Raw genomic sequence first — 12,244 nt, forward strand, 5'->3', positions numbered from 1 at the left:
GTGGCCGTGCCAGGTGTCACCGGGTTTCAGAAGGGCCTGGCTGGAATCAGGTCCCAAGCTGCTCGGGGTCACTGGGCTGGGTTCCCGGGGAAGAGGGGGGAGGGGAGGGGGCGGCGGCCCTGCGGGGAGACGTCGGGGGGCGGGGTTCTGGGCGGTGCCGAGGTCCTCCCCCACCTCCCAGCCTGCACCTTTGGGGTCCCGAACTTGGAGAGCCCCGGCTGGGTGCCCCACCCCCACCCGCCCAGGTGGGGGGCGGGGCGTGCAGGTGAGGTCCCCGGCGTGTGGCTGCTGGGGCGCCAGGTCCCCGGGGCTGCCAGGCTCCGCGGGAGGAGGAGGAGGAGCCCGCGAGGACGCCGGGGTTTCTCTGGCAACGCGCGTCTGCGCGGCCTCCCTGGAGGCGCTGGCTCCGGGGTCCCTGTGTCCGCGCCGCTTGCACAGCATGGCTGCCCCCCGGCGCCGGCCGGGGAAGAAGGGGTCCTGGGGCCCGCGCGCGGGTGAGTACCTGAGCCCCGTCCAGGCCGACCCCACAGCCAGGCGTGGGGGGCCCTGAGGCACCACCCAGAGGCAGAGCCCAGGCTTGGCCTTTCCTTCTCCATGGACTGGGCCCCCCACAGACTAATGCACCCCTTCTCCAGACTGCTCTCCTGGGGCGGGGAATCCCTCTGGGGGGCCCATTGGAGGGGTCGGGGCCTCCTCCGAGCCCAAGTCAGGCTGCCCCGCTGGGACCCTGCCCCTTGGGCCACCCCACCTCTGGGTTCAGGCCCCCCCCTTGCCCCCCCACTAGCCCCCCCACTGCCCCCCCACTGGCCCCCAGGCTGAGCTGAGTGGCCCAGGCACTAGATTGCCTCTCTCTGTCCCCGTGTGTAACATGGTGTGGACACAGTCCTGGCCCCAGAATGGGGGGACTCTGCGTTCTGCATCTGGCCTGGCCTGCAAGTCCTGAGCTGGCTAGTGGGGTGGGGGCAGAGGCCGCCCTGGCTGGGAGCACCCCCTGCGGCCAGCACCCCCTCTGCTCTGTGGGCCAACCCGACCTGCTGGGGAGGGTTCCCACTGAGACATGGAAAGTGCAACTTAGAGATCAGCCCCCCGACGGAGCCCCTCAGCTGAGCCCCCCCAGGCCGTGGCCCCCAGTTGCCCACCTGAGCCCTTGAGGATGGTTTTGTCCCGGGGACTGCTGGGTGGCGGCGGTTCTGTGCCGGCGACTGCTCTGGGCTCCCCTAACTTGGGGTGAGGGGTGTGCTGCTCTGTCTCTGCTCTGCCCTCGCGGTTGTGCGCCCGCGGCCCAGGACTCACCAGTGGGGCTGCTTCAAGGCGCCCGAGAGCATGCAGGCAACGTGCTGGGTGAGGCCTGGCGCCTGGGAGGCAGCCCCCGCGGGCCCCCTGTGCCTCGGCTCTGGCTGACTTTGGCATTGGAGGCTGACCGGGCTGGCGCTCGAGGCCCTGGAGCACAGGATTTCTCTCTGCGCCGCCATCTGGTTTCCCCAACGGCGCCTCCTCCGAATGCTGTCCCCCAAATCCCTGTTCCCGCCCCTGCATCTGCCAGCTCCGTGGGGCCGGTCCCCAAGGGCCTGCAGCCGGGGCGCCCGCTGTTTCCCTGGGGAGCGGCTGGCTGGCCCCGCCCCCCGCCGCCCGCCGTCTTCCCTGGGGGTGGCAGAGCCCGGCGGTACCCCAGAGCTGGGGCTGCCGTCGTGCTTCTGTTCACACCCTCTAGCCCAGCGCCCTGTCCTGGGGCCCCACTGCCCATGGCTTACGGGCAGGACCCCCGAGCAGCTCATCAGGGTGCCAGGCGGTCAAGGTCTGCCCGCTGCGGGGGGTGGGGGGAGAGGGGCTGAGGAGGGGCCTCGGGTGTGGTTGCTGCCGAGAGTTCCTTGTGCTGAAGGCGGGGTTGGGGGCGGGGCCTCTCTCCCTTGGCACCCCACTGCCCCTGTCCCCCGAGCCTGCTCGGGCCTGTAAGGGGTTTGCTTTTCTGGGTGAGGTGGTGAGACGTAAACAGTGTTGCTAATGACAGCCGGGTAATGCCAGCTTCCAGAAGGAAGCCCCGCCCCGCCAAGCTGCCAGAGAGGCTGCGGGAGGGGCGGGCACCCGCCGCGGATGGGGCGCTGGTGTGCTTTCCACCGCTGCAGTGGGCTGAGGGTGCGGTCGTGCACCCGGCGGCCTGGGCAAGGGGCAGCCCCGGTGGCTCCGAGGGGCAGAGCCGTTGTCCCGGTGAGTCCGCTGGGCAGGAGACCAGGGCCTGGGCGGCCGGTGTGGGCCCTGGGGTCGGCCGGCAGGGCCGGCAGAGGGCCCCATGGGCAGGCCTGAGCTGCAGACCCCAGGACTTCTGATCCGTGTCTTCCAGCCTTGCCAGAGCCCTGGGAAGTGGACTGGCCTTCTGCCCACTTTCCTGATGAGCAGACTGTTGCCCAGAGGCTGGCCAGCTTGCCCCAGGCCACCAGCTGGAGCCGGGCAGTGCTGTCGGGGGCCCAGGGGTGAGGCTGGGAGTGGACTTCCGTTTGCATCTCGTGCCAGCTCATCCCTGCTGAGAAGCATCCCTCCCCCCAGGGCTCCCCCAGCCCCAGCAGGGCCCCTGGGGCTGCGCCTCTCCTGGGGATGTGGCCCCTGGCAGAGGCCAGTGTGACCTTTGGGACGCTGCCAGGCCTCTGGACCGGGGACAGTCTGAGCTTCACAGGGGACTGTTGGCGGGGCAGCAGGAGAGGGACGTTGTCAACTTGTGGCCCTGGGCCTGGCGGGCTGGGGTGCTGTTGAGCACAGCGCCATACACGCGAGCCTGTGCAGCGCATCCTGCCCCGAGGGGTCCCCAGCCCCGTGGGGGAGGCAGATGAGGCCCAGCAGGTACATCCAAGGGTGCACGGAGCAGGCGTTAGAGGAGCCGTGCCCCCAGAGCAGGTGCCGTCCACGCCGAGAGGGAGCGCGAGCGTGCCAGCCCGGGAGCGCGGCGGGGAGCGCCTCCAGCGCCAGCGCCTTTCTGTGCGCAACCCGGGAAGGGGCCGCGCGCTGAGTGTCCTGGGGCCACAGACCGGCGCCTTAAAACAGCAGAAACCACCGACTCGCATCCTGGAGGCCCCAGCCCCAAATCCAGGTGTGGGCGGGGCCGGGGGCCGGCAGGGAGGACGGGCTCCTGGCCTCTGCCCGCGCCAGCCTCGGGGTGACCAGCCCTCCCCGGTGCCCCCGATCGTGGCTGTCTCCGTCACCCGGCATCCCGTGTCTGGGTCCTCATTTCGCAGTGTTGGGTTTGGGACCCCCCCCACGCTAACCGGTCTCATCTTCAACTGGTCACCCTCCTCCCGAACGAGGTCGCGTCACAGGCACAGGGCTGAGGGCTTGACCGTGTCTTTTGGGGACCACCATTCAGCCCCTGAAGAAGGGGGAGCAAGGAGGCTGTGCGAGGGGCAAAGCCTGTGTCAGTGGGGGGCTGCGGCGTGATGCGCCAGGAGGGGCTGGAATGGAACTGGCTGCGTGCTGGGGGGGGGGGGCAGGCGGGAAATTTGGGAAGAGCCCACCATGAAGCCTGGAGCCAGGAGCCTCCGGTGGGACGGCAGCGGGCCAGATGGGGGGAGCTGCGGGGACGCCAGCTGGGGGGGCTGTGGGGACGCCAGGTGGGGGGGGCTGCAGGGACCCGGGGAGAGGGGGACTGCGGGGACGCCAGGTGGGGGGGCTGCGGGGACCCGAGGAGAGGTGGGCTGCGGGGACGCCAGGTGGGGGGGCTGCGGGGACCCGAGGAGAGGTGGGCTGCGGGGACGCCAGGTGGGGGGGCTGCGGGGACCCGAGGAGAGGTGGGCTGCGGGGACGCCAGGTGGGGGGGCTGCGGGGACACCAGGTGGGGGGGCTGTGGGGACGCCAGGTGGGGGGCTGCAGGGACCTGGGGAGAGGGGGGCTGCGGGGATGCCAGGTGGGGGGGCTGCGGGGATGCCAGGTTGGGGGGGCTGCAGGGACCCGGGGAGAGGGGGGCTGCGGGGATGCCAGGTGGGAGGGCTGCGGGAACCTGGGGGGGTGAGCTGCGGGCACGCCAGGTGGCGGGGCTGCGGGGATGCCAGGTGGGGGGGCTGTGGGCACCTGGGGAGGGGGGGAGCTGCGGGGACGCCAGGTTGGGGGCGCTGCGGGGACCCGAGGAGAGGGGGGCTGCGGGGACCTGGGGAGGGAGGTGCTGCGGGGACGCTAGGTGGGGGGGGCTGCCAGGGCGCCGCCTCTTGGCTCCGGGCCGGCCCCTGAGCCCGCGGCCCCGGCCCGCGCACCGAGCGGCGCACGGCCGCGTCCCCGCCGCAGGTGAGGGCGGGGCGGGGCGCCGGCGAGCGGGTGGGCGGGGCCCGGGGCCCGGGGCGGCCGGCAGGGGGCGCCCGCGGCGTCTGTCGCGTCTGTCGCCCGGGCGCGGGTCCCGGCCGCCCAGCGCGCAGCGGCGCGGGGGCTGAGGAGGGCGGGCGGCGGGCGGAGGGGCGGCCGGCGCCGCGGCGCGCGGAGCTGCGCGTGGTCTCTTCCCGCCCCGCCGCGCACGTTTCCGTATTTTGCCTTTGCTGACAGTCAGGCGTGTAAAAGGCGCCCCGCGCCCGCGGACCCGGGCCTGGAGGAGTCAGGGGCAGCGGCGACGCCTGCGCTGCTTTCCCGCCGCGGGGGCAAGGAGCGCCCGGCGCCCCTGGGGAGGGCTGCTCGCGGGCGGCCCCCTCCTCTGCTCCTTGGCCCGGACCGCTGCCCTTTGCGTCTATGGGAGCAGCCCCGGAGGACGCTGGGGGGAGCGCCCCCAGGACCGCCCCTGCTTTGGGGAGCCTGAAGGCCTGGCAGGGAGAGGGGACCCCTCAGAAAAGCTGCCCCGCGTCTGCAGGCGGGCGGGCTCGGGGGCAGTGGAGATGGTGGCGGGGAACTGGGGGGACCTTGGATCAGGAACAGGCGGGCTCTGCGGCAGCGGAAGGCAGCCTGGAGCAGAGCCGTCGGCAGGTGTCACCTCAGAGTGGTCAGGCCCCGAGGGCAGCGTGGGGACACCATGGCCACCCCCCCCCCTCCGGGCTTCCCGGGACCCTCCCAAGGCCTGCCATCGCGGCTGTGGCCAAAGCTGCCTGCAGTCTGTGTACAATCGGAGCTGGTGTGTCTGGCCTGAGGAACAAACATCCTTGTTCCCTGCAGCGTTTACTGGAAGGGCCTAGAAAGTTCTGGAACCTTCTTCCGAACCTCCAGGTGCTCCCTCTGGGGTTGCTGATGTCTTTCAGGCGTCGTAAGGCACACGGGCCACCCGTGATCAATGTCAGCCTCCCCAGGAGACGTCCCCGGGGCCGGCGAGCCCGGGCAGGGTGGGACTCCTGGCCAGGAGGACAGGGCAGAGCTGGACGGCGGCCACAGTGCCGACAGAGGGACTCGGCTGCAGAGGTACGTCGTCCTTCGGGCCACGAGGCGTGACGCCGGGGCAGGCCCTGCCCGCCCAGGCCTGAGGGCCTCTGCACGTGGGGGAGGCCGGGGGCTGGGGGGCACAGAGGCATGGTATCTGCTGGGCAGGAGCTGTCCTCGCCCCCCGTGTCCCCTGCCCGCAGCTGCTGGTCAGTTGGCGCGAGTGCTGGGCGGGCGGGAAGGCCTCCGTGGCTGCAGCCGTCAGCCCTGCCCCTCGGCCATGCCCGCTGGTGACCGGTGCTGCCCCCGCCTGGGGCCCTGTCCCCCTCTGAGCTGGGCAGCCGTCGGCAGCCTCCTGTCCCCTTGTTTCCGGGGAAGAGCTTATTGGAATAAGCCTCAAGGATGATGCCCCGTTTTCCAGGCCTGCCTCGGAACTGGGGGTTTGGCTGTAGACGCCCCTTTTTCTGGACACAGTAGGGAAGGAGCCGCTTTAGGCAGTTCCTAAAAACGGGGCTGACAGTAGCATCCTCAGCACCCCCGGTGCTGCTCCCCCAGAAGCGAACTCGCCCAGCGCTCACGATACTGGGGGGGGGGGGTGTCTCCTGTTGCCCAAGGCTACCCCGCCGGCTGGGGGCAGGGTGGGCTCTGAAGCCGGCTCTGCAGGACCCTGGAGCCCGTGCCTTTCAGACAGCCCAAGCCAGCCCATCCTGCAGGGTCATTGCCGAGGAGACAGGAAGCCTCCTGGAGGTCAGATGGGCCAGGGGACGGAGGACGCAACCCTGGCGCTGCTCTTGACTCCTTTGGGCCCACGCCCGGGCCGGGATAGTGGGGAGCCGGCACCCACCTCCCCTGACCCAGCCCCGAGCATCGAGGCGGTGGCCTTGGAAGGGGTGGCGTGCTTCGCGTTAGACACGGGCTGAGCCCTCAGCCCCGCCCCTGCTGGGGGCCATGCACCCCAGCTGCTTCGCCTGCCTGCCCCCAGCCCCTAGCCCAGCCCCTGCCCCTCGACGCCTGAGCCCCGCATCTGCCCTGCGGAGCCCCCCGCTGCCCCCCGCCTCTTCCTGGGCTTCTGCCGGGGCCCCAGGCTGACCCCACGCCCACCCCAGCTGGGCCACCTCACCTGGCCTTGGCCCTGGTGCCTGGGTGGGCTGGGAAGGGGGTGCAGCTGGGCCCCGCTGGGGAGCTGGGGGCCTGAGCTGTCACTGAGTGACATGGGGTTATTATGCTGTCATGGGCACCCCCCAGAGTTCTTTCCCACGGCCAGGCAGCTCACCAGGGAGGCCCCCGAGGCTGTGGCCAGCCCAGGGCCGGTGGCCCTCCGTGCCCCCCCATTTCAATGACTGTCCCGAGGGTGTGTGCCTGGGGCCCGGGGACCCATTCAGGCCAGCATCCAGGGCAGGCCAGCGGCCAGCCCCGTCTCGAGCGGTGACAGAGGTGGAGCGGTAGACCACGAGGCTGCCATGTGAAAGCACGTCGGACCCCCTGGACGGGGGTGGAGGTTGGGGGCCGAACCCGGGACTCGCCACCCGGGGCCCCGCGGCCGCGCCCACCCTGGCCGTGGGCCTGCTCCCCGCCGGCCCGGAGGACTCGTTCCGGCTCTGCCCCCAAGACGGCCGTGGGGCGCCCCCAGACGGGAGGGCCAGCTCCCAGCCCAGGTAGTACCTGCGCAGACTTGGGTGCGCGCGCCCCCACCCTGGGCTGGGCACGGCGTTGCAGACGGGCGCCCTGCCTTTGCCGAGTGATGAGCGGGAACTTGGAGTCAGAGTGTAAGATCCCATTCCCGGCCCTGGTGCACGCCTTCAGGGTCGGCCTGGCCTCTGCCAGCCTCAGTTTCCCCATCTCTAAAGCGGGGGTGTCAGGCTCTGGGCCAGGAAAGAAGGTGGGCGCTGTCCGTCACCTCCCACACTCAGGAGAGCCCTGCGTCCTTCCTTAGGCTGGGGACACTCGGAAACAGAAAAAGTAGGGGGCAGGAGGGTCCCCGAGAATTGGGAGCCCCTCGTGGGCTGCGGTACCCCCGGATGCCTGATCCCCCGTCCTGTTTCTCTCTCCCAAGGGAAGGCAAGGTGCGTCGTCCTGCAGCCAAGGCTGACCTCATGGCCGCCCTGAGGTGGCCCGGGTCCCCCCGGCAGCCCGGCGTCCTGGGGGTGCCTCCCCATGGGGTGCGGTCCGACCACAGTGGAGACCCCGGCTGCAGCCAGCCCATGTGGTCAGAAGGCGACGAGGCGCCGGACGGGGCCAGCTTGGTGTCGTCGGGCCGCCTGTCCGGCTCCTCGGGGGGCCACGAGTCGTGCGCGCCCCCCCACGGGCCCTGGCGGGAGAGGCCCCCTCTGGCGCCGGGACCCCAGCGGCAGCCCAGGAAGGGCGACCCCCGGCTGGAGCGGCTGCGGGACAAGATTCGGGCGCAGGCGCGCTGGCAGGCGAGCTGCGGCTCCCTAGGCACCTCGGTGCCCTCCAGCGCCTCCCGCCTCTGCCGGCCGCTGCGCCCGGCGCCCCAGAGGAAGACCCGCAGGGTGGCGCCCGCGCCCTCCGCCCCAGCATACCCAGGTCAGCGCGGCTCTGCCCGGCGGGGCGCAGGGGGAGGGCGGGGCCTGCGGGCAGCCCCGGGCCGGGCGGGGGGGCCAAGGTGGGCGCCTTGGTGGGGGGGCCCCCGCCCTGGGAAGTGGGCTTCGAGGAGAAGCACGCGATCAGGGGAGGAGGCCGGCGTGGGAGGGGGCTTCGTTTCTGGGGGGCGAAATGTCTCTCGCGGCTCTGGAGGCTGGAAGTCTGAAATGGGGGGGGCCCCCGGCCCCTCCCGGCTGCCGTGTAGGCCGGCCTTGGCGCCCTGGGCCCGCAGCGCAGCCCCTCCTCTTTGCCCCCGTCGCCCCGCGGCCTCCCAGTACCCCTCCTTACAGGATTTAGGGCCCACCCCTCTCCCGCACGACGTCGCCGTAGCTAGTTCTATCTGCAGGGACCCGGTTTCCAAAAACAGTCACCCTGTCGGGTTCCGGGGCTTAGGGCTTCGATGGGACTTTGGGGGGACACGGTTGAACCTGTCACCGCGGGGTGAAGGCGTGGCAGGCAGGCGAGGAAGCGGAAGGGTGCGCGGCGGCTGGGGGTCCGTGCTCCCTGGGTGCGGGCCCGTGTGGACCGGCGGCCTGGAAACCCGGGGTGCCAGCGGCGGGTGGTGGGGAGGGTGCAGGCACTGACGACCCTTTAAAAAGCCTGCGTGGGACGCTTCACTTCCGGCAGAGGCAGGGAAGGTGTGAACAGTTAGCTGCCCTTGGGGGCCTCCCCGCCGGCGAAGGCGTGGCGCAGGGGGGCCCTTGGCGGTGCTGGGCTGCTCCCCTCTTTCCTACAGAGACCCCTAGGAGGGGGGCTGGCTTCGCTTTTTATTTTTAAACATTAGCTTCGTTTTCTGTTTCGAGGAGAAAGGCAGGAGCTATTGGTTGTAGGACGTTTAGGGAGCACAGATGAGCAGTGAGAGGGCAGTTGGCGCTCGTCCGAGCGGCTCTGGCTAACTGGACGATGCAGAGCGCGGGCGCCCTGGCCGCCCCCCGTTGCCCGGCTAACGTCTTCTGGCGTCTTCTGCACCTACACCTCTCTTGGTGCAAAACTCTGGGATTTCGCGCCCTCGCTGCTGCAGCCCTGCGCCGGGCCTGGGGCTGGCGGTTCCCTCTGGCCTGTCCTGTGAAGCCCCCCGTCTGTGCCGGCCCTGGCTTCCCCGAGAGCAGCGTGGCCACAGCCTGCTTCCGAGACGAGCGTGGCGCGGGCGGGAGGGAGCCCGCGGGGTGCGTTCCGGATGCGGGGCGGCCACGGGTTCCGGTTTAAAGCCTTGACGGCTGCCAGCGGGGGCTCTGCCCCTGCGCCCGTCACCGAACCCCACTCCCATGCTGCCTCTTGTCACCCTGCCCCAGGCTTCAGCATCATGAGGGCGGCTGACAGCAGAGGCAAGGACGGGGCGCCTGCCAACCAGGGGTACGAGCCCCTCCACAGCCCCCAGCGCCAGGCCTCAGGTGAGTGGCTCTGCAGCCGGTGTCCGGCCTTTGGGCCCTCCGTGTGGCTCCTTGCTCACCCCACGTGACTGGCTCCGTCACAGTCCCCACTCAGAGACGAGGACACTGAGGGCCAGAGAGGACCCCCAGCTGGAAAGGGCCCGTGCGGGGATTCAGACCCGGTTGCCATTCTCTGGAGCCCTCGTTCTAGCCCTCTGAGGCTGCCTGCTCAGCAGGGAAGGGTCCAGACTGACCCTGCAGCGCTGGAGGGGCCGGCAGGGGCGTCCCGGGCACAGAATAGGTACGGTCTTCCCTGGCTGGCCGCGAGCCCACCACTGGGGCTGAGCCTGGGGCCCTCGTGTCCCTGCCCGCTCCCACCGTGCAGGCGGAGACCCTGCCCACCCGTCTCTCGGTCAGCCCTGCTGGGCAGCTGCCCCACCTGGCAGGGGACGTGCTGGAAGCTCCGCTGACCTCCGGAGGGGTGGGAAGGCTTAGGGGCAATGCTAGGCTTCTGCTCGCTCAGTGACTTGCCACCCGGGGCGGGGGGCGGGGTTGGGGATGGGAAGGGGTGAGGATGGAGAGGGACAAGCATGGAGGAGGGAAGGATGGAGAGGGGGTGAGGATAGAGAGGGGGATGAGGATGGAGGGGGTGGGGATGGAAAGGGGCGAGGATGGAGGGGGAGGTGGGGATGGGGAGGGGGACAAATGTGGAAAGGGGTGATGGAGAGGGGGTCGAGGATGGAGGGGGACGGGGATGGAGAGGGGGAGGGGGATGGAGGAGGTGGGGCTGGAAAGGGGTGAGGATGGAGGGGGCATGGGGGAAGGGGTGGGGAGGGGGCATGGGGGAAGGGGTGGGGAGGGGGCTGGGAGGGGAGGGGCAGAGCCGCTCCCGGGCGGGAGGGCAGCACCAAGGAGCTGGATCTGCCGTGCCCGGGCTGGTGGGCTGGGGTCTGCAGGCCCCCTGTGCTTTCGGGGTGGGGACGGGGTCAGAGAAGGGAGGGCCAGAGAGAGGCGACCCTGGCAGGGTTCTGAAGACGCCGGGAAAGAGGGCGGAGAGAGGGGCTCGTGGCGGGGCTGCCCGCGGCTGTTCGGGCCTCTGTGGGGGGGATGAGGTGGGCGTCGGACCCCTGGAGGACCGGCCTCTCCCACAGCTCACCAGCCCGCTAGCTTTTTGGGGTGTCCAGATGCAGTGCCCACCTCCAGCCATGGACAGAGACGAGCAGCCCAGCAGCTTCCTCCCTGGCTGGCCCCTGCCTTTGCGCCCGCTGGGGTGTCCCCAGGTCGTGGGGTGGGGTGGGTGTGGTGGCCAGCCCTCCTCACTGCAGCGGAGCACGCCTTCGCTCAACCTGCCTCCACGCCCTGGTGGAGTGTGTTCGCTTGCAGGTTGGCCCTCGCTGTCACTTATTCACTCAACAAACATTTATGAGCCCCCGAGGGTGAAGCAGGTTCCTGTCCTCAGGGCCGTCACCTGGAGGGGGGCCAGCAGAGCAGGGGGCGTAGCATGGGCCGCGGGGGAGGGCTGCGTGCAGCGGGGGCCTGGCCCCGGCTGAGGAGACCCCCAGGTGGTCCTTGCGGAGGCTGTGTCCCCTGGGGCCACTGGGCGCAGCACTGCCTGGGGAGCCGTCCACCTGGTGTGCGGGCTGGTGGCACGCAGTTCCGGGAGCGTGCGGGGCTGCTCACCTCCCTCGCCTTTCCTCACGGCAGCGCCGCGGGGAAGGGGCAGAAGGACCAAGAGCTGTTCCTGCAAGAGAGAGAAGGCGCCCGCATCGCCCTCCCCTAGAAGAACCACCAAGAGCAAAGGTAGGCGGAGGCGCCAGGGCGGCCGGGGAGGGCCTGAGCCGGTGGGTGCTCCACCGCGCAGGGTCCGGTTTCCGCGGCTGCGTCTCAGGTCGGGGACTCGACCGCTGCTGGGGAAGTGGGGGTCCAGCCTGCGCAGGGGGCGCAGCTTGAGGTGGAAGCCCGAGGACCCCGAAGAGGAGGCCATCGCAGCCACGGAGCTCTCCAGCCGCGCTTTAACGCGCGTGGTCGACTCCTCGTGACAGCCGTGGCACGCGGTGGACACGACCTACGTGGAGGCGGGGAAAGCGCGCTTTGTGGGTTTAGACGCGGTGTGTCGGCTTCTTTTGTTACACGGCGCCGTTTACCTTGCTGCTGCGTTTTGCTGCCTTCTGCAGCGGGAGGCCTGGTGGAGGTGACGCGTGTCCCTCCGCAGCCGGGTGTGCGCTTAGAAGGCGGGGCGGTGCGCGCACAACGGCGTGCTCACGTGTGCCGGGGGTCGAAGGCGGGGGGAGGGTCCTGCTTTGTCGGGCAGCGTTGGGGGCTTGGAGGCATCTGTGTGACGATTAGTTTCGAGGAAAGGTCAATGGGGTGACGTTGGTGGCGCGCAGCCCAGAGGAATTTCGAGTCCAGGCCTCTTGTCCTGGGGCCCCACTGCCCAGCCCAGGTGAGCTCTGCAGACCTTCGGGGTAAGTCCCCGAGGCGCCCCTGCCCTGAGGGAGGGCTGAGGTGTGGGGGGACAGGGACGGAGATGGGGAGGCAGGCAGAGACGGCGGCGCCTCGGGGCATTTCTTCCAGAATGTTCTCTGCAGTCAGGTCTGGTGGCTGAGCACTGCACCCTGGCCAGGCTCGGTGCTGCACCCCCTGCAGGCATCAGTTCTGGGTCCTCTTGGTGGCTGAGGCAGGCAGCTTCTGTGTTGTAGATGAGTTAACTGAGGCTCAGAGAGGTTCGAGGTGAGGCCCTTACCTGAGAGAGCCCAGCGTGCTTACCTGGACGCACCTGGGCACCTTCCCAAGGCCCGGCCTCGGGGCCGGGGAGCACGTGCTCTGGGCTGGGGGACCGCCACAGGGGCCTCCAGGTGGGGCCGGCCCTAAGAGCAAGCTGGGACGCGGCTCACGAGCTGCTCCTGCCTCAGTTTCCCCCACAGCGTGAGAGCACAGTGCTAAGGCCCCTTGGCGGGGGGCTG

General features: G+C 70.7%; 1 protein-coding gene across 1 annotated transcript in view; it reads left to right on the forward strand.

Moving 5' to 3' along the window:
- The first annotated feature begins 350 nt into the window (after positions 1–350).
- CCDC187 (coiled-coil domain containing 187) overlaps positions 351–12,244 on the forward strand; it is a 55,372-nt gene continuing 43,478 nt past the window's right edge. The window contains exons 1-5 of the mRNA XM_058301382.2: positions 351–494; positions 5,196–5,352; positions 7,364–7,854; positions 9,204–9,302; positions 10,986–11,081. Of these exons, the coding sequence (XP_058157365.1) occupies positions 5,228–5,352; positions 7,364–7,854; positions 9,204–9,302; positions 10,986–11,081 (811 nt within the window). The 5' untranslated portion in view covers positions 351–494; positions 5,196–5,227. The remainder of the gene's footprint in view (positions 495–5,195; positions 5,353–7,363; positions 7,855–9,203; positions 9,303–10,985; positions 11,082–12,244) is intronic.

The sequence above is a fragment of the Dasypus novemcinctus genome, chromosome 8 (genome assembly GCF_030445035.2).
Source record: "Dasypus novemcinctus isolate mDasNov1 chromosome 8, mDasNov1.1.hap2, whole genome shotgun sequence".
In the NCBI taxonomy this organism is placed as follows: domain Eukaryota; kingdom Metazoa; phylum Chordata; class Mammalia; order Cingulata; family Dasypodidae; genus Dasypus; species Dasypus novemcinctus.